At 38.6% G+C, this 27614-nt stretch overlaps 3 protein-coding genes across 3 annotated transcripts; all 3 read left to right on the top strand.

Moving 5' to 3' along the window:
* The first annotated feature begins 6428 nt into the window (after positions 1-6428).
* LOC119263211 lies at positions 6429-10105 on the top strand. The gene is made up of 5 exons (XM_037537675.1): positions 6429-6461; positions 6890-7288; positions 7606-7689; positions 8080-9954; positions 10061-10105. Exons 1-5 carry the CDS (start codon positions 6429-6431, stop codon positions 10103-10105), a joined length of 2436 nt encoding a protein of 811 aa, XP_037393572.1.
* LOC108433465 (asparagine--tRNA ligase-like) lies at positions 10044-11567 on the top strand. The gene has a single exon (XM_017708060.2). The coding sequence runs from the start codon at positions 10255-10257 to the stop codon at positions 11497-11499; it is 1245 nt and encodes a 414-aa protein (XP_017563549.2). The 5' UTR covers positions 10044-10254; the 3' UTR covers positions 11500-11567.
* A 6610-nt stretch (positions 11568-18177) lies between these two features.
* LOC119263192 lies at positions 18178-20529 on the top strand. The gene is made up of 4 exons (XM_037537569.1): positions 18178-18206; positions 18289-18487; positions 19563-19922; positions 20035-20529. The coding sequence occupies exons 1-4, from the start codon at positions 18178-18180 to the stop codon at positions 20527-20529; spliced, it is 1083 nt and encodes a 360-aa protein (XP_037393466.1).
* Positions 20530-27614: the final 7085 nt, after the last annotated feature.

Below are 27614 nucleotides of genomic sequence, written 5' to 3'. Positions count from 1 at the left end.
TACGACCATGTTCCCCGAGATATCTTGTGGGAGGTCCTCTGGGAGTATGGGGTGCCAGGGCTACTACTCCAGGCCATTCGATCTCTGTATTCCCGGAGTGAGACCTGTGTTTGTATACTTGGCATTAAGTCGGACCCTTTCAGTGTTAATGTTGGACTCCGACAAGGTTGTGCCCTGTCTCCACTCCCGTGATATTCATGGACAGGGTGTCAAGGCATAGCCGAGGTCAGGAGGGCATTATGTGTGGAGGCCAGAGGGTGGCGTCTGTGCTATTTGCAGACAATGTTGTTCTTTTGGCTGGATCACATGGATGCCTCCAGCATTCACTGGAGTGGTTTGTAGCTGAGTGTGAAGCAGTTGGTATGCAGATCAGCACCTCCAAGTCTGAGTCTATGGTCTTAGCCCAGAAAAGAATGGCATTCCCACTCCCGGTAAGGGGGAAGGACTTGCCCCAGGTGGTGGAGTTTAAGTATCTCGGGGTCTTGTTCACGAGTGATGGGAAGATGGATTGTAAGATCAGCCGCAAACTGGGACAGGCGGCAGGACTGTAGTGGTGAAGAGGAAGCTGAGCCATAAGGCAAAGCTCTCTGTTTACCGGTCAGTCTACATACCAACCCTTACCTATGGACATGAGCTGTGGGAAATGACCGAAAGAATTAGATCGTGAATACAAGTGGTGGAAATTATCTTTCTACACAGGGTGGTGGGCTACAATCTATTCGATAAGGTGAGGAGCTCAGCCATCTGGGAGGAGCTTGGAGTAGAGCTTCTATTCCTCCACATTGAGAAGAGCCAGCTGAGGCGGTTTGGGTATCTGATCCAGATGCCCCCTGGACGCCTCCCGATGGGCCTACTGGGAAAAAACCCAGTTGTCCTAGGACCTGCTGGAGGGATTAGATCTCCAAGTTGCCCTAGGAGCAGCTTTGGATCCCTGGGAATGTGCTGGAGGAAGTTGCAGGGGACAGGATCGTCTGGGATCATCTCCCAACTGCTACCACGACCCTATGTGACTAAGCAGTTGATGATGATGATGATGATGATGATGATGATGATGATGATGAATGTGTCTTTCTGTAAGGTTTAAAGCACAGTCAGACGCTCACAGATGTAACTTACTGAAAGGGCTTTACTGATAGAAACAGAGTTCAAAGTCATAGTTGATAACCAGGCAGAGTTCAGATCCAGAAGGCACATGAAATAGACAAAGACAATGCATCAATCGAAAAAGGGAAAAGCAGAAGCATGGTCAAAGGTACAGGCAAATGTCATAATCCAAAATCAGCTGAGCCATCAGCTTGAAAAAAAAAATCTAGGTGAAACCAAAGATATGTTGCACATTAAGATTTTTTTAGATAGAAACAACACATTGCCATTAAATTTATATTCAGAACACATATACTGTTTTTTAATACCATCATGAATATCATGATAATATTTTAAATTATGATGAAAGTTAATTATCTTGATATTGCATTTTTATATTGTCACATGCCTAATGCTGTTGTAATATCCAAGATAACTTCTGTTTTTCATGTAATTAAAGTGCATATATTTTGAAAGGCATCCCCTGGACAAGTAAGGTTAGTAAGGTTGTCTAGTAAGGTTAGCTAAATTAACAGAGAAATGCTACATCACTAGTTCTGTGTACTAAGCTCACAGGGTAAAACCTAAAACCCATTTGGAAACATAGAGGGGATGTACAATAGTTTACAGTTCAGAAGGCTTGTGCAGTGTCTCATCTAGTTATATTTATTAGTGTAATTATGTTACACTAATACACTGTCACTTACTCATCTTTAACATGTAGGTAAATGCTAACGCAGCAGCAACTAATATGAGGTTATAATGAGAATATAATAATGTTTTCAGTCTGAAATGAGTTCAGTAGTCCATATTTTATACATTTAAAATATAAAATATAAAGAGTATGATTTATTTTTCTCTATTTCTTTGGAACTATTCCTCATATTCATACCCATATTCATAATGTGCTGGTTAGAGTATGTAAGGTCGACCACCCAGTTTTACCTATTGATGTTTGTTGGATTTTGTGAAGATGAAACTTCAAACAGCCCTATCTAATTTGACCCTGCTTCATTAGACTGACCCTAGATCGACAACTTCTTCTTGTCCAACCAGCTAAAACAAATGGTATAACAATAAGAACACAAAACAGCAAAATATACCTTTTTCTTTAAGCCTTTTCTCTTCATCCTCTCTTACACTTATTTCAAAGAATGGCTTAAAACAATGTGATTAGGTGCACATAAATTTATTGCACAGTACTGAATGTATGTTGCTGAACTGCAAAGGAGGTCAGGCAATATGATTTAAATCCATATTTACCAAATTGTTAACATATTGTTGTACTTTTTCCAATCTCCCAAGGGAGCTACAACAGTACCAGCAAATTATCAACTATATATAGACTATGTCTAAACAAACATGTCTCCTGTATGTGCATATATATGTGTATATATGTGTGTACTTCTTTTGGTCTCTTTAAACTGAAGTTTAGTGAAGTGAAATGGTTTAAAATTATATATATTAAGACATAATTTATTATATTGCATGGCATTTTTTATATCATTAAAATTGTAAGTTGTCCCCCCACGGCCCTGACGGAGAAGCGGCTAAGAAAATGGATGGATGGATGGATGTAAGTTGTCCTTTATGGTATCACCATAAGTATCATGGAGAGGGCTAATTATGGTCAATCAGACAAACTCACATTATACTACTTGGGTCAGGCTACATGAGACCTGTTCCCATGACAGCTGGCAATACAAACACCATGTTACATTCATTAGACCGAAATGGTTTAAAAAAAGTTAGTAAAATTTGGAGCCATTTCTTAATCATGTGAGGAGAACAGCTGTGGACTGTCTTTATAGGTAGTGACCACAGAGGTGTTCTATCCCACTTTGCAAAATTCAGGGTGCATTCCTTTCCCAAAACGCTCCTTTTGTTTGGAAAAAAAAGTAACTGCTTTGGAGACAGTAATGAACTGACTGAATTACAGCCCAATGAAGACGCAGCAGGTCATGTGTGCTCTGAAAAGACACCTCTAATAATTTACACATTCTTCATAATTCAGTCACATTTTCCTCCATTATACAGTATGTTCAACCTTGATGAACCTACAGAACAAAGACGCTTACTGCTGCTGTCAGTTGTACAACCCCAATTCCAATGAAGTTGGGACGTTGTGTAAAACATAAATAAAAACAGAATATGATGATTTGCAAATCCTTTTCAACCTATAATCAATTGAATACACTACAAAGACAAGATATTTAATGTTCAAATGGATAAACTTTATTGTTTTTTGCAAATATTCACTCATTTTGAATTTGATGCCTGCAACATGTTCCGAAGAAGTTGGGACAGGGGCAACAAAAGAATGTGAAAGTTGAGGAATGCTCAAAAAAACAACTGTTTGGTTGTTCGTCATTCCATCTACAAGTGCAAGTTAAAACTCTGCCATGCAAAGTGAAAGCCATATATCAACAACACCCAGAAACACCGCCGGCTTCTCTGGGCCCAAGCTCATCTGAGATGGACTGACGCAAAGTGGAAAAGTGTCCTGTGGTCTGACGAGTCCACATTTCAAATTGTTTTTGGAAATCATGGACGTCGTGTCCTCCGGGCCAAAGAGGAAAAGGACTGTCCGGATTGTTATCAGTGCAGAGTTCAAAAGCCAGCATCTCTGATGGTATGGGGGTGTGTTAGTGCCTATGGCATGGGTAACTTGCACATCTGTGAAGGCACCATTAATGCTGAAAGCTGCATACATGTTTTGGAGCAACATATGCTGCCATCCAAGTAACGTCTTTTTCAGGGACGTCCCTGCTTATTTCAGCAAGACAATGCCAAGCAACATTCTGCACGTGTTACAACAGCGTGGCTTCATAGTAAAAGAGCGTGGGCACTAGACTGGCTCTCTGCCTGCAGTCCAGACCCGTCTCCCATTGAAAATGTGTGGAGCATTATGAAGCGCAAAATACAACAACGGAGACCCCGGACTGTAGAGCAACTGAAGTTGTACATCAAGCAAGAATGTGAAAGAATTCCACGTACAAAGCTTCAACAATTAGTGTCCTCAGTTCCCAAACACTTACTGAGTGTTATTAAAAGGAAAGGCGATGTAACACAGTGGTAAATGTGCCCCTGTCCCAACTTCTTTTTATTTTTGTTTTACACAAGATCCCAATTCATTGGAATTGGGGTTGTAGCACATGACCTTTTAACTGTATTACATTTTGACAAATACATATATGTATAGAAAGGATGAGGACTTAATGGATGTCAGAAACATGTATGTATTGCCTCTTATTGAATGTTCTTTGTATTTCTGATTTTGAGGCCCATTACCACCAGGGCTTCTTTGTTCCTGGCAGCAGTGTGTCAAAGTTTGACTTAGTGTCTCAAAATAATGACTTATTTTCTTAAAATATTGATTTAATATCTTGAACTTAAGAATTATTCTCTCAAAATTGTGACTTTATATCTAGAAGTAATTACTTATTCTCTTAAAATTGTAACTTTATATCTTGAAATAATTATTTTTTCAAAATATTGACTAATTATCTCAAAGTAATGACTTATGTTCTCAAAATCTTGTCTAAGTAGCTTGATATATGATATATTGATGACTTATTCTCTCAAAATATTGACATAATCAATATGCTAAATCATTATTTTAGCATGGCAAGTCAAAATTTTAAGAAAATAAGTAATTAGGTCACATATCGACAGTAAATAAAATTTTTGAGGAAAAAAGTACTTTCAATAACTTTAAAATACTAATTTACTAATTAGTTGGACATAACAAGTCATTAGTCCAACATAGGTCAGAAATTTGAAAAAACTCTTTTTATGACTCTTACATTGACTTTAAAAATCATGCAAATGTATAGCCTAAAAAAATAAGTTATTAAACAGGTTCAAGTTTAAATAACTACAAGTAACTAACAAGTTCTGCTTATTCTTGAATGAGATAGATCATCTTGAATCTGTATTCTTCTTTGTGTTATGTATTACCATCAGTTAAGACAACTTTGTTATATTTAATGGACTGTTTTGTACAGTGACAAATAAATAGCATAAATAAGACTAGAATCACTCATTTCTGACTCTGATAGCTAAATGCATATTTACCATTCTTTAAGCATTTGTAGTGATAGCCTGAACTGTTAAACCTGAACACAAATCACCATCAGGGAAAGAAAAACAACAGAATGTAAAATGCAATCAAGCTTCACATTTAACATGACAATACTAATTTTAACAAAGAAAAATGAAGTTAGTGAAATTACTGTGTCTTTCTATGTGCCTGGTGATAATGAGCTTCCACAGAAAACCTCATGTCGGGGCAATTAATCAAATTCTTCTCTTCTCTTCAGGATGGCACAATTACTTGATTACCCCATTCCAGAGTTGGACACCACCATAAAAGAAGCCGGCCGTGTGCTTCAGCTCATTCTGAGCCCTGAGGAGTACGTCCAGTATAAAAATGCCCTCTCCCAGCAGAGAGAGGCACTTCAGGAGGCCCAGAAGAAGCTGCAAGCCAGCGCCAGTGGCAATGAGAACTGGGTGACCGAGCAGTTCAAAAAGCAACTCCTCTCCTGCTGTGACCCTCTGCCCACCTCTACAGCCGTCCCCTCTGTCTTGCCTCCATCCAAGGCCAAGGGAGAGAGTGCACAGCTAGAGAGGGCTTCAACTCTGTTATGGGCTGCAGCCAAGCTGTACACTGAGCCTTGGCTTATTGAGGGTGATGTACCAACAGAGCGCACTCAACAGTCGGAGGTCTTTGCTTCCAGTCGCCTACCAGGAGAGAACCAGGATCAATTAAAAGTACGTCAGTGACTTCACATTAATACACCCACAGTGTATAAATATGTATCGTAAAGAGGAATTCCACTGTCTTTTCAAAATTCCTGCATAATTCAGTCTTCAAAATGTAAATTCAGATCAACAACAACAAAAATGTAGGCATTTTATTTACCATTTAAAACGTTAAGTAGCATAGACAGGTCTTCTGAGTGTATGTAATGCTGATAATAATAAAATAGTGATAAATCTAGGTCTAATTTGCCTTTGAATGCCCTGCTATTTTACACAACTACATGGATATAGTTTCAGACCAGACCCTTATCTCAAAATAATCATATTTCAGAGATTGGGCTGCATATTCCTAATCATTTTAGGAATCAAGAGGTTTTAAACTTTTTAGATGTCTGGTTCCTTTCACCAACACTGTGAACAATTCTGACTTGGTCAGTTTCTTTAGACGGCTGCATTTCACACCAGTCCACTCTGAACAACCCAGTGACTGTAATTCCCCTTTAAGTACAGCCATGTGCAAAAGGTTGGGAGCCCCAAGCCAAATAATTTTCTGTGGATTTTCTAAGTAAAAATTAGTTAACATGTTCTCCACAGAGAGCACACATCAGCACATTGTAATACCGAATTACTGATTGTTTGCTGAATTCCAGTCTGAAAACAGACTGGAAAAAAATTTAATTGGCTTGTTTAAATGTTATTTAATATTGTTTTTTACTTTATGTTACACTTAGCAAAGAAAATTTAAATTCCATATGAAAATGGCACATTTCAATTTGTTCAGTGTAGAAGATGCCTTAGTTTATTTTATATGAAATTTGACAAGGAGTGTTCAAACATTTGCATACAACTGTATTCATCCGACTCCGCAAAAGCAATTCCAAAAATGCTAAGATGGCTAATAAGCAAATTTATTAGACATAAAATAGCATGATATCTTACAGAGAGCTGCTCTGTGGCTTTCTCTAATGGTAATTTAAGTTAGCCTGTTAGCATGGGTTTGGTCATTTCCTCTAGCTTGTCTGTTTTTTTTTTGTTTTTTCAGGTGTATCCAGAAAGCCTCCATGCCATTGTCACCTGCAAAGGAGGTATATTTCCCATTCAAATCTTAAGGAATCCGGATGCAGAGGGTGCAGTCACCGCCTTGCCCCTTCTTGATATCTACACCCAGCTAGCTCATGTGATGAGCCTACCAGCTGCACAAGCTACGCAGGATCCATCCACGGTCTGCGGATTATCTGTTCTCCATCGCCGAACTTGGCATGCCATCAGAAAGGAGATACTGAAGGGTGGCGGTGAGGCAGCAGAATCGCTTGAAGTGATAGAGAGTGCCATTCTGGCTCTTTCACTGGAAGACTGCCCTGCACCAACCAATCTGGCTGATATTCTTAATGCTGTCCATTTGGGAGGGGCTGACGGACAGTGCCTGAGGTACTATGACAAGGTATGTGTGAAAAATAATAAATATTGGTAATTAGCTATAAAATGGGATTAGTGTACAAGGAAATAAATACATTTATTTCAGAAAGGATGTGTTCTTAATTTGTTAATTAATTAAATCTCTACAGTTTGTTCTTACATGTACAAGTTTGTTCTTACATGTACACTGAAGCACATTTGCCGATTTTGCACATAAAATTCTGAAATATCTATCCAGTACTATAGCACAATCTCATGTCCAGAGCCTTTGAATTGTTTAAATTCATTGACACACAGATACTAAACTATTACTACAATTTTTATAATTTTTTTACTCCACAGGTGGTAAACATGGTGGTGTTCAAAGACAGCATCGCTGGCATGGTGTTTGAACACAGTGCCCTGGATGGCATGGTGGCTGGCCTTGTAGTTGAAAGAATGTGGCAACTTTCAGAGTCCCAAAACATAGAGCATGTGAAAACTCAGACACTGATAAAAAGGTCAGATGTAGCGTCCTCACATCCAAAAGCTCTAAAATTTCCGCTAGGAGGTATAAACATGCCAAGTCAACCTCTTAATAGCCATCTACAAGTGAGTAACCATGTCATCACGTTTGAGGTTTCATCTTTTCCAGACGTTTTCACCACCCTAAGGGGTCACAGGGGTTTATATGATGCATGGATCAATTTCACTCTACAGCTCTCTCTTAAGCAAATCCTTGGAGAAACAGCTGCCAGTCACATCATGGTGACTCCCACTCATATGCGACACTACAAACATGGGCGCTGTGATCCAACTTATTCGATCACAATGCAGTCTCGTAAACTCATAACAGCCTTGGAATCCTGCCTTGGGCCAGACAATGTTCCCCGATACACCAAGGAGCTCTTCCACCACTTCCACCTGGCATTCCTGGAGCACAAAAATCTTATCAAAACGACAAAAAGTGGTCATGGTGTAGGGCCTCATTTAGGTGTCTTACGCAGGAGTATGTCTGAAGACAACCCACTCAAGAAATATCTGGATCTTTTTGGATGCCCATCCATCAACCTCACTGGCTCAGATCTAATGGAAGGTACAGAGTGTGCTGTGGGCAATGTGTATGCTACTAATCAGCTAGCTGTCACCTACCTGGGAAAGAAGGACAAGGTCCGTCTAGTGCTGAACGGAAAAGGTACCTTTGCCAGCATCTTAGGAAAACTTGCAAAGTGTTTTGAACTAAACCTTAAGCTGGTGATGGTTCTAGCAGTAAGGTATGCAATTGCAGGGCAGATGGGAGCCATTGAGTGCCTCTTGCAAAAAGAGGAACGATCAATCAATAGCACTACAGTGGACACCAACGTTGTAGATCCAAAAGAAGGAATGAAAGTCAAGCAAAAAGGATGCTTGGATTCTGCACCTGCAGAAAAGTCATCTTTCACCTTAGTCATTCATGGTGGAGCTGGGGAGGAAATGATGCTGAGCCACAAGGTGGCTGAGGTCATTGAATTTGCCCTTGAAACAGCACTAACTCTGGGAGCACAAGTGCTCAGCCATGGAGGCAGCAGTCTGGATGCTGTACAGAGAAGTGTGTCTGCCTTAGAAGACTGTTTCTTATTCAATGCAGGAAAGGGATCTGTATACAACCGAAGTGGTGAACATGAGATGGAGGCCACAATTGTTGATGGACATGAAAAGAATTCTGGATCAGTAGCTTGCGTGCGTTGTGTGAAAAACCCAGTCAAAGCAGCCCGCCATGTGATGGAAAAAAGTGTACACTCATTACTGACAGGAGATGGAGCTGAGGAGTTTCTAGAGACTCTCCAGGAAAGAGAAAAACCAATGACACCAGAGTACTTTCACACTGATGTCAGATACAAGGAGCTCGCTGTGAAACTAAGCGGCTATGAAACTAACCATCCTCAAACTGTTGGTGCAGTTGCTCTGGATTGCTGTGGCAAACTAGCAGCAGCCACATCAACTGGGGGGTTAGTAGGCAAGTGGAAAGGAAGAGTTGGTGACACAGCAATTGTTGGAGCTGGAATATATGCTGACAAAAAGCTTGCTGTGACATGCTCGGGAGATGGCGATGCATTCTTACGTGAAACAGTTGCTCATAAAGTGGCTAGTCTATACAATCTCAAAGGCTACACTCTAGCACAGGCCTGTCGAGAAGTGATTTATGAGGATTTAGGGGCAAAATGTGCTGGAATCATTGCAGTTGACCATAAAGGTGAAACTGCAGTCGAAACTAATGCTGGAGTGATGTTTGTTGCTTCCATGGTTGATGGGGTTGCTCGAGCTGAAGTCTATAGACCTGTTATGAGCTTTGCAAATGTGATCTGGGAAACCGATGAATTAATAGCGCACTTGCATCCTGAACCCTGGACTCCAGGAACCACAATTCTCACTCGAAAGACTTTAAATGGACCAAATAGCATCTTTCAGTTACCGATGCCTGATTATATGGCAATGTTACTTGGGGCACAAACAGTTGCTAATTTGCTTTCTGAGAAACTTGGTGTGCACCGCTGTGCCCTCGTGTCCATGCCCACAGCAGGCAAACCTGCTCATATTAAAATCTTGCCTATGCATGGAGTAGAACCCAACTGGAAACCTCATCTTGCTGAGGATAAGGAATTCTACATACATGATCCTGGTTACTGCAGTTCCAAGAGTGGCCCACGCTGTGAGGATGCATCCCTCGACCAGGTCCAGTCAAAGATAAGGGCTTGCCTCCCAACACCCAATATTCCATCCTGCTATGATTTCTATGGAGATTCATCAAATGATGACCTTTTTTCACGCATTGTAAGAGGAGAGGAGCAACAGTGGCGTGTGTGGGAAGACAATGACCATGTAGCCTTTTTGACCCCCTTCCCTAACACACCTGGCATTACAGTTTTGGTGCCAAGAAGACCACTAACAAGTGACATCTTCCGTCTAGACAGGAGTGACTACACAGCATTGGTCTTGGCAGCACAGAAGGTGGCTCAACTTGTACAAGAAGGGATGGGTGCTCGAGGAGTGGCTCTAATGTTTGAGGGGTTTGAAATTGACTATGCCCATGCCAAGCTGATTCCACTTGTCACAAAGCCTGGAGATATGCTGCCTGCAGTGCCCCTCGAGTTCTGTCCAATCTACCCTGGATATCTAACTTCAGCAGATGGTCGTCCAGCATCTGCAGAGGCTCTGAAAGACATTCACACCAAGATGACAAAGACCACACCGTCTCGCACATGGGAACAACCCCAAAGCCACTCCACATTAGCCATCAAGAGCCAGTGGTACCGCAATCTTTTTCAGATCCAAAATACCCTGTTCCACAGCACAGTTGAGTACTTTAGTAACAAATGCAAGTATGCATATGCTCTTACACCCATCACAACTGATACAATTTCATCACCAATGGGCCTGGGGTCAGACTCAGAGCCTGTGTTTGTCAATATACTAGGGCAAGATGTGTATTTAGCTGACTCCATGCAATTTGCGCTGGAATATGTCTTGCGTTTCCAGGAAGGACTTCCAGGGACATATTATTTGTCTCCCAGTTTCAGAGGAGAGGATCCTGATGCCACCCATCTGAATCAGTTCTACCATATAGAGTGTGAGCTACTTGGTGACATGGATGAGGCTATCAAAATAGCAGAAGGTTTTGTGGCTCACATGACTCAGGCAATGTTAAGAAACCACTCCAAGATCATTGAGAGTTCCGCAGGAACACTGTCCCATGTACAAGCCATGCTAAAGCAGCTGGAGGAACCACTTCCGAGAGTGACTCTGGACCAGGCCATTACAGTGTTGCCCTCTGCTGACTGTTTTGAATGGGTACAAGAAGGGCAGCCACAGTTTGGGAGAAAGCTAACCCGCAAAGGAGAAAGAGTTCTGATTGAAAAATATGGTGGCGCTGTTTGGTTGACTGAAATGGATCACCTTGGTGTGCCCTTCTACCAAGCTTATGTTGAAGGCTCTGACAGAAAGAAAGCAAAGGCAGCTGATCTGCTCTTGGGGTTGGGGGAGACATTGGGGCTTGGGGAAAGACACTCTACCCCTGAGATGGTACAAGAGGCCTTAAGACACCATGCTGTACCAGAAGAAACATACGAATGGTACATGAACATGAGGCAAATCATACCTCTGTCTACAAGTGGATGGGGTATGGGCACAGAAAGATACCTCTGCTGGCTGCTACAGCACAATGATGTGAGAGATATGCAGATCATTCCCAGGTTGAAGGGAAAGAAATACATGCCTTAAAATACAGAATTTCATCAAAGCAACTTATGAGTTTTGAAAACCTGAGGCCATCTTGACAGCCAAAGGCAACATTAGCGGGAAAAATAAAACATTCTGAGGATCACATTTTAAACTTATGATTCAGTAAATTATGATTATGATCTTGATTATGATTGTTTTCTTTTTACATTAAATCTTACTGAAAGGGTTTTACTGACTTGATTCCATACAGTAATATTATGATAATAATAATAATAATAATAATAATAATATTAATAATAATTCGTTTTATTTGTAACACACTTTACATTTTAAGCAAATCTCAAAGTGCTATACAGTAGAAGCATTTCTATGAAATCAAAGAACTACTATAAAAAACATCTTTACACTCCATAGGAAGATCATGAATTATAGGTTCTGCTGAAGAGAAAGGTTTTAAGTCCTTCTTTAAAACTCTCACTCGACTGTGGTGCTCAGATGGTCAGGGAGAGCATTCTATAAGCGAGGAGCAGCAGAACAGAAGGCCCGGTCCCCCATGGTGCGGAGTTTAGTTCTTGGGGAGAGAAGGTGATTTGTGTTCATAGATGAGTAGAAATGATGAGAACATGGAATGTATTTTAGACTTCAAAATACTGCAGTTGTCTACCAAATCATGACATACTGGTTTTCTTGTTTCTTAAGCATTAATATGTTGTTTTCTGCTACCTTTCTATAAATATACTGCATGAAATCTTAAAGTCTGATCAGCAAATAAGACAATGTGGCATTTTTCTGTATCCTGGGTTTTCATAAGTAAATCAGCTGACAGATGTATGACGTTTCTGATTTTATATAAACATTTTAAATATACGTATACTTATTTTTTGGCAAGTTTCTTCTGCTTGACCTTTTCGTTTGTTTTTTTTTTTTTTGTTAATATCCATTATTTGACATTTTCTAACAGAAAATAAAGACTACAATAAAAACTAAATATTGCAACCTTAAAATTTGTGTCTCTGTCTTTAATGTAATCTGTTTAAAATGTAGAGATCAGCGCAAATAAGTGCTTGGCGGTAGCAATTATATGGGTGCGGCTCTAATCAGAGTCACTCAAAGCAGTGGCCTCTTATCAAACAAGGCACAGGATAGTGGACTGCACTCAATAAGCCAGTTAAAAAGAGTCTAAAAGGGAAAGAGCATTATAGATTTTTAGTCTGCCAGATGTATTTAGCAGTACAAGTATAGGTTTTATTTGCATTTATTGTCATCTTAAAAAAGTCTTTGATAGCCTGCAACTGGTGTAACAGTGAATATGAAAAAACATCATCAGTTTAATCCATTTTATCATAACACAAAGAGGCATCCGGTCATTTGTACTCAACTGCTGATGTCCAGGCTTCAATAAGGTACACAGACAACATTAACAAAGAGTTTCAAAGTGGCGTTTTCATGTTCACATGACCACGACACAGAACGAAACCTCGTGAAAATGTAGCACTATTGAAATAACTCACAAGCTGGCAGGAGGATAAAGCAGGCTGGTGAGAAAACAGACCGACTTTATTGTTGTTTATTTTTACTTTTAATCATTAAGTTTCTGCTTTCATCATTTAGTTGGTTTCGTTCCAGACACTGTGCATTGTTATATGCATTGTTATATTCTTGTCATTGGTTTTTGTATTCAAAGCTCAATAAATACATTTTGGGAACAAAATTCTCCTTTGTAGACCCTTTATGAAGGGTGATTAAAAAGACAGCAGTGAACATGTTCCTTATACATATAAGTGCTCATTAAATGGTAATTTGTGGTGTGTGTAGTGGTTTATTTCTCTCTCTCCAGGGAACAGTGACATCTCTATTTGACTGCTCTTTTGTTCCTATGTCAAAAAAAAGTAATGCAAATCCACTGAATACATAAAATGAATTGAAATCTTCAAACTGATCAGCAGGATATTGTATATGTGTACCACTGCAACAGGTAAATAAAGCAATTCCCTGCTTAATATGCTGTGTTGATTACAAAAAGCAGATAATTTTACAAAAGCGTAATTTTATGAAGCTTTTATGAGAAGAAAAGCACATTATTATGTTCAGGACCCTGTGGTGCCCATGGAAACTAGAGCTGTAGTGCCCTATCGGTTTATCACACACCACAATCTCATAATTATAAACCCCCTGATAATAACCTGAGACCATTTCATGAAAAGGTCTTGGTTTTGCTAAAGATTTTTTCCCAAAATTTTGGATTTCGAGTTAATTCCTCAGCTAAGACCTTGTCAAGACTGGTGAGGTATTGACTCAGTATCTCATAATTATGACTTTCTATCCCATAATTATGAATTCTGTCTCATAGATAATGACTTTGTGTCTCATAATTATGACTTAGAATTTCATGGTAATGACTATATCATAATGATGACTTACTTTCTTATAATTATGATGTAGCATCTCAAAATTATGACTTAAAGGATAAAAGGAAAATAAAAATCTGGGGTTAAGTCTTCTATATAGTTTAATGGTTAAGATGGAAACAAAGCCATTCAGAGTAGTTTGATGGGAAATGCTTCATTCCAGAGACACTTACTGAGTCAGAACTGTTCAGAATGGTGGTGATAGGAACCAGACATGTGAGTTTAATGCCTCTAAAAGCTTCCTTACAAAACGTTATCACATGAAATGGTTACGAACACACAGTCCGATATGTGAGACGCTGATCTACAGTGGTTTGGTGGTGAAGTTTTGGCCTAAAGCAAATTTTAATCAATTTATTTTAATCCATTCATGGTGAATTGACACATGTCACCTCTGGCTTGCTCACCTGGGGGTTTTTACATTCATGTCAAAACTTTGTCTTTACTGGAATTCTGTGAAGCTGCTTTGTGACATCAGTTGTAAAAAGCACTATACAAATAAATTTAATTTGATTTGATGAAGGACGTTCTAAGGCAAAGTTGTTCCCAAGTACTTAAAAGACTTCATTTTAAGACTTAAGATCTTATTTTTTGCCTGCCCACAATGTTAATATCATCAATATTACATATAAAATTCAGAAAACGTGTAGGTTCACTGGTGGATTTTGACCAGTAAATAAACGGCTATATCTGTATAATTGATTACCCCTGGTTCCCATAATCACCACTGTAAAGTGTCTTTAAGTGTCTCTACAAACAAAGCGTTTCACATCAAACCACTCTGAATGAGTGTGTTTACATCTCAACCACCTAATTATGCAGATATTTTTAAAAATCGGTGGAATTCCCCTTTAAGAGACTAAGATTATGACTTAGTTTCACATCATTGTGAATTATAATAATGACTTACTACCTTAGAATTCTGAGAAAATATTATTATGAGATAGTAAGTCATTATTATTAGATATTAAGTAATAGATATGAGCAATGCTCTCTTTATTAGGAGATCCTAAGTCTTCTCTACGAAATATAGTCATTAAAATCTTCCAGTAACTTTGTAATGCTATTTTGGTTCTTTTTCATGCAATTTAGTATTAAAATAATTATTTCTCCCTATTAATTTAATTAATTCAACTTTTTAATTTGTGTCCCACATTGTCTACACAACCTAAACCCTGTTAACGAACCTGCTCACCCTCATGAAAAATGGAACATCCTGCTTCTTATGCCCTTTATTAAGGGCAAATCCAAAATCAGGGTTGAGACAGTCCAGGGTCAATGAGCCAACACGGATAGATGGGGGGGGGGCAGACATGAGACAAACCAGAATCTAGCAGAACAAACAGACCATGCAACACAGCAGATAACAAAAAAAGCAAACAAAGACCAGCCAAGACAAGGGGCAAACACAAGGCTTAAATACACAGGGAAAACAAGGGACAGGTAGAAACAGGTGTAGACAATCGGGGGCGGAGTCATCAAATGAGGGTGCTAAACCAAAACAAACGCATATGGAGTGGGAGGAGCCAATCGTGACAAATGTGCAGCCCTGTTGCTTTAAACCCTGTTACCTCTTTATAACCTTCAGTTATTTTAAATCAAAATGAAATGAAAACTGCTTGAAACAAAGATTTGAATGAAAACATTTTAATTAAAATATTTCTCACTGTTACATACTATATATTTTCTTAATGCATTAATATCAGCTTAATGGGTGAATGTGAGATTGGTGTTCAACCCTGTTTCTCAAATGCTGTTATTCACTCATTTTAGTATGTCATGTTACTAGATGTGTCCATTTGGTCTAGTTAAAATAACTAATGCAAGAAAAAAGTGCACTATTGTTTGTTTAGAAAGAAAAAAAACTTTTTAAAGAAACAGATACAAGAAATATAGGAAACACAAGAAAATTTTGGATGATGATTATTATTATTATTCATTTGAAAGGTTTTTAAAGCATCTCATAAATTCATGTATTTCTTGCTAGGACAAAGTGAATGCAGTTGACACAGGCTTTTAAATGCCATTTACACGTCTTCCTAAAAACTGGTAACAGAGTCACAAAAAATGCTGCACATTTCAGAAATAACAGCTCATATAGTCTCTGATCTGAGGTGGGAGCATGACATTTTTTACTTCATATATATTTCACTTACTTTGATTAATACTTTCTCAAAAACCGGCAAAGGGAACAGTAAAGGAGTAAAGAATTTTATGAGTCCTAAAATGAAACGTTTTCACGGAAAGTGCCATTTAACGCCTCTGAAATCCGCCACACATAAAGTTATTAAATGAAATGGTTACAAATACGCTGCCCGATGGCTGAGACCGTTTTATGACAGATTTACTTAAAACATGGTGGAAATGGACATGCAGAATAGTTCATTGTGAAATGCCCTCTGTACTGCATGTTTTGTGTCTGTACTGTGTTTTGTGTAGTATAGAGCAGGGAAGGTGAATGAACGTGGGGGACACTGAACTTAAAACGTTTTTATATTGAACAACCTGAACTGATTGACTCTATAGAATAATCTGTACAATCTGAGTGTAGCGCCCCGTTGCTCCTTTCAGGGAATTACACATGGGTGTAGCTACCCTAGGTCCTCTATAACAATCAGTTATTAAATTAGGCTATACCTTGGTAATAATAAATAAATCAAGCTGTTCAAAATAAAATGTTAGTTTACTTTAAATTCACACATAAACCTACACACAAACTTAAATGAATTGTAAATTAGTGTTCAGACTCTTCTCGTTATCAAATAAATATCCTATACCCCTCCGGTATAGCTTTAAATCCTTAGATATGTCCACCTTGTTCCCTTTAAACCTAATATAACAAAGATTCACCCTAATCAGGAAATATTACATTCAAATATTCTCTTCACAGTAATACACTCTTGTAAAATAGAATATAGGTCAGCTGTCATCATTATAAAGTGCCTTTCAAGGTCCCAGTCAGAATCACACATTTATTTTCAATTTAATGTAAAATAATGATGTTTTGAGTTTTTATTACAAATGTATAATCATTAACACATATATCTATACTATATTTACCATCTTGGAGTTATTTTTTATTAATTTGTACTATTTTCTTTAAGTGTGTGTAGGCGATTTTGCCATGTCCCTCTCACAAAAGTGGGAGCAACTATGAGTATAATAAGTCATTAAATTAAACAAAATTAAAATTATTTTTTGTGGTCTTATTATTATTGACAAGAACTTTCATAAATGGATAATTCTAGTAGTTTCCAACAGGTATTTAATATAAATATTAAGTATTTAATACATGTCCCTCAAATCAGTGTCCACCCTGTCATTATGTTGTAACTGGCCCTTTAATGCGGTAGCTGATGTCATCTGTGACATCACGACCACCACTTTGATGATCTTCAGTGATGGCTGACACATATGACCCCTTATCAGTAAGTATTTACACCTTAATTTCACAATTTTCTTCATATTGTCTTTCTTGTTGCATGGTGTCGAACTTAACATGTCCACCCTATCATGGGGAAATATTAAAAAATATTATTTTTCAAAATTTTTAAATATTGTCATATTTATTTTGAGGTCAACTTCACTACTGCTAACTCTGCTAGCTGAGGGGCCCCCCATATGCAATTGCTAATTTTAGCTGAAAATGTCCACCCTATCGTTGTCCACCCTGTCATTAATACTTCCCTGATAGGGTGGACATGATGCATGACAGGGGGGACAGGTGGATAGTTTTTTGACAATAATAACGTAATAAAATAACATTATACACACCTCTTGTTAACAATAACAATTGAAGTCAGACTGCTGGTTTAAGGGTGTCCTGCATCTGTTTTAGTTATGAGTCAAAGAGGAGCTGAAATAGCAAAACGCTACTGGGAGCGCCGTGATGCTGACCCTGACAGAAGAAGACAGTATCTTGAAAAAGAGAGGGCCAGGTGGAAGAAGGACAGAGACACTAGAAAGAAAAAGGGGATTGATGAGCTGAGTGAGCGAGAGAAGAGGGCAAAAAGAAAGAAGTGGAGAGAGGCAAAAAAAGCAGCCAGAGCAAAGTCCAGGGCCATAGTTTTGCTTTTGTCAGAGACACCACCCAGCACTCCTGAAACTCAGCCCGAGCCAGGGCCCTCCAGGTTAGAAGTTGTTAAGTTAGTAAGAGATTAAGGATTTTTCATTACATCTCAAATATAATGAGAGGAAGGTGGGAGGGGAGAGTACAGAAGGGAACAGGTGCAGAGATTTAACCACTATAGCACTTTAAATCACCCCCCCTCCCAAAAAAAACTGAAAGGTAATGAAATGAGAACAGGGAATGAAAGTGAGAATAGAGGAGGGAGAAAGGTATGTACAGAAAGGTAAAGTCATGATATAAAAAATTTATATGTTTAAAGAAAATCATTATAATTATCTTTTTGTTTTCCAGACAAAGACGCAGAGGGGAAAGTATGCGAAGGAGTGCAAAGAAGAAACTGGAAATTAAGATCGCTGAATTGGAGGCAATCCTGGCAAAGGAGAGAGCAAAAGCACAGAAATACAAAAAGAGATATCAGAGGGCTAAGAAAGAAGGAGCTTCCACTACGTCACCACGTACAGCTGTAAAAGCTTTGTTGGGCCGTCAGAAGGTGAGGTCTCCTGTCAAAAAGGCTCTACTTTTTCATGCTGCTTTAGTGGAAAATATCCGATCCAAATACAAAAAATCAAAAGCAAATAAGGAAAAGCAGCTGATCGCTAAAGTTGTCACTGGAAACATAGTGAAAAAGTACAAGCTCCAAAGCTATGCCAGGTCAGCTTTTGGGTACTCGAAGAAGACAATCTGACAATCTCACCTACAACGGTAGAAGAAGAAGTGTCCATCAAATGCAGTTAAGAAACAACATTACATCTTTTTTCCTGCGAGATGACGTCAGCCGAATGACAACCGGTCGCAAGCAAACCATTACACTGCGCAAGAAGAAGATGCAGAAGAGGTTGTTAACTGACACAAGAAAAAAATTGTACCAGAAATTTTTGTCTGAGAACCTTGGAAATGTGTCTTACACCACATTTTGCCGCTGCAAACCATTTTGGGTGGTAAGCCCTACCCCCTCTGACCGGGATTCATGTTTATGCAAGAAACATGAGAACTTGCTATTCATGACGGATGCTTTACAGAGCTGCGGGTTGCTGCATCACCGAGATATTGAACAACTGGCTCAGGAAACCATGTGTGATTCCAAAGCGAAGGCCTGTGCGTATGGGGAGTGCAGGGAATGCCTTTATACATGTCAGCCAATGCTGCGACATCCTGGACAAGATGGTGTCACTTTTTGCCAATGGACAACTGAGAAAATAGAGAGAGATGACAAAAGCTCCACAATTACAGTCAAGAAGGTGTTGGAAATGTCAGAGGATGAACTAAGCACACAGTTCCACAACAGCCTTTTCCATTTCAGGCGCCATATTTTTAACATCAAATGGCAGTATGACGTTTACCGTAAGATTAGAAACAACCTCAGGAGCACTGAGTGTCTCATACATATTGACTTCAGTGAAAACTACTCCTGCAAATACCACAAGGAAATACAGTCTGTGCATTTTGGGGGCTCACACCAACAGGCCAGTCTGCACACTGGAGTGTTATATGTTGCAGGTGATCAAGCACCACAGAGCTTTTGTACAATCTCACCCTCCAGGAGACATGACCCAGTGGCCATCTAGGCCCACCTCGACCCCATTCTGAACCAAGTGAGAGAGCAACATCCTGATGTCTGCACACTCCATTTTTTTAGTGATGCTCCAGCGACACAGTACCGTCAAAAGGGGAATTTTTTCCACCTCTCTACCGAACCCTTCAAGTATGGATTCAAGCAAATTTCCTGGCACTTTTTTGAAGCCAGCCATGGGAAGGGGGCTCCAGATGGGGTAGGGGGGGCCCTCAAGAGAACAGCCGACAAAATTGTCGCCCATGGAGAAGACATTCCGAATGCACAGACATTGTATGAGAAACTAAAAGGTCAAGAAAACTGTTCAATTGACCTGCACTTCATTCCAGAGTCAGACATTGAGGCAAAGCCCGAGGTAGGCCTAATGAATGAATGAATGAATGAATGAATGAATGAAAACACACACACATACACACACACACACACACACACCTCCTGATCAGTTATCTTTCCTCTGTCATCTGTAGGTACCTGCTGTGACTGCTGTAAAAGGCACTACAAGAATCCACCAAGCCATCAGCATGAAACCTGGCGAAATGATGTACAGAGACATTTCATGTCTCTGTAAATGGGAGGAAGGCACCCTGGATTGTTCATGTTTCAACCTTCAAAAAGTGTCCCTGCTAGCATCTGATCAGTCAAAAGTACATGTGAAGGAACCAATTAAAAGTTGGAGGCCAGAAGTCATCGAAGAGAAGCACATTGGTGAATGGTGTGTAGTCAACTACGACAATGATGGATACCCTGGTATCATTCTCGATGTAGAGGAGCACAGCGTGAAAGTTAAATGCACGCACAACAAAGGAATCAACAAATTCTGTTGGCCAAGTCCTCGTGATGACATCAACTGGTATGGGGATTGGCAGATTCTGTGCCTCATGCCGGAACCACAACTTGTTAACAGGCGTGCTTTCTCAGTTGAGCCATCTGTTTGGAAGTACATGGAGGACCAATTACAGTAGACCTAGATACGTGTCCTAATGTTCTGTTGAGTAGGCCTACGCTAGATGTTTTTTGATGTTCTGTTTTGATGTTCTGTTGAGAAGCATATGTGTTCTGATGTTGGTGTATGAATTAATTGAGTACAGTTTGTACCTAAGTCATCCTTTTTAATGTTTTTCTGTACTTAATGAATTGCATTTGTCCACCCTGTCATGTAATTTTCCACCCTATCGTGCCGATGTCCACCCTGTCAAATTTAAGTTTAATGAAAAAAACTAAATATGTATTGAATATAAAGTAACCCTGTGTATGATTTCCTGATGTCCAAATGATGACCAAACAAAACCAATAAAAAGTTTTGCTAGTTACATTTGTTTTTGTCATTTTATTTTAAAAACAACGAAGACCTATGGCCATCGCTGTAGATGAGCTGTAATTTTATTCTAATTTTAGTATTTCCCAAAGACTTTTCCCATTATCTGAAATGTATTAACTAGAAGGGGACAAAAGACCTTTCTGAAAAGGTATGTTTTATTATAATTATTTAATAGAAAACATATAGCTGAAGCTTACATTTGTCCCTGACAGGGTGGACATATTTTGCAATATGCCTATATTTTGACATTCTGTATTTAATTCATAAAAAGTGTTTAAGCTTGACCAATATGTATTTTTAACACCCAAGGGGCAGCTTAATAACATGATTATAAAGTGAAAGGGGAAATCTTACCTTTTTCTTATCGAAATTACAATGTCTCAAAGGCACTTTATAATGATAATGACCCAGAAAAGGAAACTTATAAGCTAAAGCTAAACTAAGCCGGCAAACTATAATGAAATACCCCAATGTCAGCGCTGTTGAAGCAGTAGAGATGCTTGAGTGCGTAGCAATAATCCGAGCAGGCATCGAATGAGACGTGACGACGTATGAAGGAGAAAAGGTTCCTGGCTCCTGCAAGCACAGCGTCCACGAGCTGCAGACGCTGCTTCCAGCGGTGTAAACTTCTCCCGTAGTTTAGACAATGTCCTTGCGCTCCTTACACGACACAGCCTGCTCCCCTGACTGGCGAACAATGTCCGTTGTCCCAAGCACACGACATAGCTAACTCACGTGGAAAACTTACAGGAACGAAAAAAGGCTGACTGTCCGAGCGTTTACCACGAGTAGCAGTAGGTATTCATAAACAGTCCCAAAGTCATTGTAGCAACGTTATAAGTTCACTCGCCGTTCACTAAGGTTACTGCTATGTTTACTGGTCAGAAATACATGGGTTACATATTTCCATTTTCACTTATCGTCACGGGTCACGCCTTCACACGCACACCTCAGTATCTCCGTTTCTCCTTCTTCCTCAAATAACCACAACACTCCCGGCGACCTCTCGACTCGCCAGCTTCTGATTGGTTACAGAAATGAAGACATAACGAAAGACTACCCATCTTTAGAAACTTCCTTCACATTAATAGAAACATCTTTCTGACATTTACATCCTTCAGAAAATAATAAAGAAGCAAACAAAAATATACATTTCAAACCCTGTATGCATATTGCATTACATTACTCGTTTAACATGACGTCACCACACACTCAATGTAATGAACTCTCATTATCAAAGGTCTAAATGTTTTTAACCTTTTAAACTAAACCTTATTTATTCAAATCATGAACTCTATTTATGTAAAGTATTTATTACATCAACTATTTATTATTAAAGGGTAGTATTTTCTCATAGGGCTACATGAGATTCATGGATCATCATCACCAGGCCCTCATTTTTCTGTCTAGATACGCTTTGTGCGTGTTTCAGTGCACAGGGCGTGCTGCACAAGGGAAAAAATTGTCCAGTGCAGGGCAGCTGGAAAAACATATGTAGGATAAAATGTTTCAACTTAAAGCCTTTTTGTTTACACAAAGTGTAAACCTGGAGTTCCTGACAAGGCATGTTGCGATGTTAGCCATGTTAGCATAGAGTATCAGTAATCAGGAATAATAGGGTCATTTATTAGTGCAAACTTAAATATCACGTGATACTGTAATATACACTCACCTGCCACTTTATTAGGTACCTTGGAAGTAAAAGGTTGGACCCCCTTTTGCCTTCAGAACTGCCTTAATTCTTCGTGGCATATTTTCATCAAGATGTTAGAAACATTCCTCAGAGATTTTGGTTGGTTATTTGAGCTACTGTTGCCTTTCTATACCAAGATACATACCAGAAGTGCCACATTCTGCACGTGTTACAACAGCGTGGATTTGTAGTAAAAGAGTGTGGTTACTAATATCTTATTTATAGAAATGGTTTTCAAAAGGCCAAGCCACTGAAAGTGGTTCTACTTTTACATCATGCAAGAACGTTTCCTGCCAACTTTATTTTTAGGTGTGTACAACAGCCTGCATGTATCTGTTTTATCTGCATATACCTGTCCATCACAAATGTGTTGTAAATACATTTTAGGTCAGAACCTTATCTTAGAACTACCATAAAACAATGTCTCAGGCCTAATATTTGCAATGATTTCATGTTGGATCAATCAGACGTCTCATTCTTATCGCGGCTGTTGTGAACAATACTGAATCAGGAAGTTTCTTCTTTAGACTGGGACATTTCACATTACACTGACATGCCAAAAGTCATGGGATATTAGTATGTAAATTGATTATGAAATAGTGTTACCTCAGGGGGCAGCTTGGGAATACCCACACCTGTATAAGTTGTGAGGTGTTATCTTGTGAGTGAGGCTGAACACACACTGGCCTTCGTGCTTGAGAATGAGCCGAGTACCATATAAAGGGTTAACTGCATATTCTTTTTTTATGACCACGTCTTGCGCTGCAGGTTGCTCCTCCCTCGGGCAGACCCTAGGCACTTACCGGAGCTCTCATCGACCAATTTGAAGACAGGATGGTCTTTCACCTTCCTGCGGGACCGACGAGACGGGCTCACTGCTCTGTGAAAGATTGCGTAATCAAATTGCAACAGTTCAAGAATAACTTTTCTCAACATAAACTAGCAAAGAACATTGCTTTCATCATCTATGGTACATAATAACATTAAAAGATTTAGAGAATCTGGAGAAATTTCTGTATGCAAGGGACAAGGCCAAAACCCAGTATTTGCTGGCCATAACCTTTGGGCCTGTAGTTTTCTGCAGTGGAAATCACTGCATGGGCTCAGGAACACTTCTGGAATTCTAGGTCTGTGAAAACAGTTCACTGCATCCACAAATGCAAATTAAAACACTAAAATGCAATGAAGAAACCATATATAAACAGGATGCAGGAATGCGGCCACCTTCTCTAGGCCTGAGGTCTTTTAAAATAGACTGAGGGGTAGTGGAAAAGTGTCCTTTGGTCTGACGAATCAATATTTGAATTTCCTTTTGGAAATCAGACACTGTGTCCTCTGGGCTAAAGACTACTCAGCTTGTTATCAGTGCACAGTTCAAAACCCAGCATTCACGATGGTATATAGGTGCCTTAGTGCACATGACATGGGTGATGTGCACATCTGTTAAGGCACCATTAATGCTGAATGATATATTTTGGCCACATATGCTGTAAAGGTACTTATCCCTATTATACATACTTGATGCTCATTTAAGGTGCAGTGTATGAGAATATTGCATCACAGTGCTGCACAGACTGACAGTCAGCACTGCATGTCAAGCACACTTTTATTGGAGTGTGCGCTAGTGCTGTCCAAAAACTAAACACTTGATATGACAATGTGCATCTTTCAACATCTAAAAACATAGCTGGGTGAAATCCTTTCCTAGCTGCTTTCCATGATTTTGCCTGAATTGGTTGCCATGTGAATTAAAAGCTAGTTTTAACTACTTTACACTATTTAAATAATAAGTCTTTGAAAAACATGAAATGGAACTTTTAACAGTAGAAGATTAATATCAAAAGTATTTGGCTTTCATTATTTGATTGGCTTTCTGAAATACCACAGGGTAAACAAAAACACCTTTAGACATCAACTTAGTATAAAATGATGACATTATGGCAGAATTGTGAACATTAAATTTATCACTATAGTTTGAAAATATATATGGATTGCCCTTTTACCCACCTAACCTGTCTTTATTAACATTATGTGGTGTATTTCACACATAGACTAACAATCTTATGATCAGACTATTGTCAGAATGTTCTTAAATTATTTAAACAGTTTCAATAAGTAGCATAGTCATATTTTTCTTTTGAATTTTTCTTGGATCCATTTGCAGGTTTCGGAAAAACAGAGCAATCCAACACTCATAATAAATGAGGCAGAGCAAAAACATCATAAAAGTAAATCAGTCCAAAGACTCAGGTGGCGATGCCAAAAGGACAGAAGACCAAAGACAGATTCCAAAAAAGCCAGGCAGATGTTCTGAACACAAAGGGTCAAACAATACAAATGCTCAGTAGACAGACTCAAAAGGGCTGACAATACTTTGTACCAACTGGCTGAGTTTGGGTAGTATTTAAGGTGAGACTGATTAGAAAAGGAATGAGGTGCAGGTGGCTTGATCCTGAAAGCAGGGCTAGTAGAGAAACCATGAAATAATGGTTGCCAGATGGAGAATTACTGACAATAAAGTTGACTAACACTATCATACATGTCTAAACATGAACGACATATAATATACACTGATAATAATGCTTAACTTTTATAAACAGTCAACAGTCAACACTTGGTACAAAAACTCAAAGAAAGATGCATCATGAGAAATTAAATGCTTTCACTTTGTGCACCAACCTTGAAGTACAAAACCTAGGTGTAATCTTAGTCTCTGAACTTTGTTTTATTCTGCATGTAAATACAGTTGCTAAAGTAGCTTATCATTTGAAAAATATTGCTAAAGTTTGACCTTTTCTATCTCAGAGCAATGAAGAGAAACTTGTTCATACATTGAAAGCTGCTACCATGAAAACTGCTGTTTGAATTGTGTCCTCAATACTTTTTATAAAATCAAAATCCTAGCATTAGTTTTTTTCAAAAGCTAAGTGGTTAAAAGGTTCCTTTAATAATGCTCACAGTTAGGCTTTATGTTGAAGGGTTTCATACAGTTCACATAAAAACTGCAGTGTACAGTAAAAATACTTTACATGCATGTTTAAAAGGCTACAAAAGTCAGTTTTAAGCATCTTTGAGCTACAGCTGCATTAAAGACTCAAAGAAAGTGAAAGTCTTTATTAAAAACTGCTATATTATGACTAATTTTACAAAAAAAAACTTTCATGAACTTTCACTTATCTCATGCTTTATTTTATGTTAGTACAGGTTGTACATACACATATATATATATATATAATACAAACCCTAATTAAGTCTAAGAATTTACTACTAACACTTTACATTTTACAAGAGCCAGGGATTAAAGATTCATTGTATAATTAATTTGTTAATTAAAAGTTTAGTTAGCTATTAGTTTATAGCTCGATTACTCATTAACTGTGTACTAAGTGTTGCTTATTGCACTGCTATTAAACAGCTGTGTTCACTTATATAAAGAAAAAAAAGACATAAATACATGTTTGAGCCATTAATGATCTGTTAATTTACTGATTTATCATTGTATTTTTCTTCTATTATACAGTCTTGTATGGATCACAGTCCTTGAGCATGACACATATATTACATATATACACAGTCATTGGTTGGAACATGCAGATGCTGTTGCTCTACCTGGTTGAAATTTTGAAACTTTTTTGGTCTATGGAAATCAATATTTTTTTTACATTTACAGTTTCAGGTGAACCCTGTATTCACATGATGAAAATATTATTCAGTAACAGGCAGTAATAAGTACATTCTGATAAAGCCTTTTTTCCACTCAAAGAGCTATAACAAAAAAGCATTCATTTTTAAATTCAATGGATTTCACAAAGATTTTATACAAAATAGTTTATTTACATCAGATTACAGCCCTGAAGCTCAGCTCTGTTCGCCTTTGAGATGAACTAAAGCTGCTAAAGCTCTGCTCTGGTTCACTCTGGCCCAGTTTAATCCCCAAGATGCTTTATTAGCATGATTCAGCATGCAGTTAAAAGAACTAAACTATGTTCTAAGCAGTAGTTGGACTGGGCGGAGACCAGCAAATAAATGTGGAAAGAGCACTGGCTGAGACCGAAACAAGTCTAAGTACCAATAAAACCAAGTACAAGTCAAGCACTTAACCCTCCTATTGTCCTCAAATATAATAACAAATATTTACCTCCAGAAAATGATTTACAGAATATTGTTGACCACGTTTGTGGGACAGGCGCTTTGTTTATTTGTTGAATACATAAATAACCCCTTGAAAATCAGTGAGTTGACCTGTCCTCTAGCACCACCATCAGGCCAAACCTTTAAATTAGAATTCATTTATCTTGAATTTTTCATACAAATCTTCTCAAATTTACTTCTCAACATTAATGACCACAAGTCTTGTTTTGGTGATGATGGATAGGACCTTTACTGAGTGCCACCATTAGAAAAACTTTCAGGTTGAGAGCACATTCATGACTCTCACAGAATGACCATGTTGATTAATGTTGGTGACTCCCCCTTTCCTCTCATAAACATATTTATTTACTTATTTTTTTATTTACATTTTTTTATTTACTATCTTTTGTAATGTATTTGTGGCTAGTTACTTTAAGATCTCGCTCACCCCTCCTCCTTTGTTACCCGGGCTTGGGACAGACAGTGGCAGAGTTCTAGAGTTTTTTTTTTTTTAATGTTTTTTTTTTTTTTGGGGGGGGGGGGGGGGGATTTGTGAGACAGAAAATGGATAATGAGAACATGTCAGATACTAGTGAAAACATGGAATAGTTTTTTATGCCCACAGTAAACTTTTAGTCTTTAGAGACAAACAACATGAAAACAACAAGAAAATCCACCCTTTTGCGAAACAGTGTGAACATGATAGTAGTCAAAACATGAAACGGTTCTTTATGCCCACAGTAAAGCTGTTAGTTTGCACTACTGTACACAGGATGTGCAGAGTGTATGTGCATGCTCCTTGCATATATATATATATATATATATATATATGTATATATGTATAAAATATATCGACTCAAATGTATCAGCTGCACCTGCAGGTGTGGTCATGTGAGGTGACACAC

This window comes from Pygocentrus nattereri, chromosome 1 (genome assembly GCF_015220715.1).
Source record: "Pygocentrus nattereri isolate fPygNat1 chromosome 1, fPygNat1.pri, whole genome shotgun sequence".
Lineage (NCBI taxonomy): Eukaryota > Metazoa > Chordata > Actinopteri > Characiformes > Serrasalmidae > Pygocentrus > Pygocentrus nattereri.
Note: the sequence above shows the minus strand (reverse complement) of the source record. Positions and strands in the feature narration are given on the sequence as shown.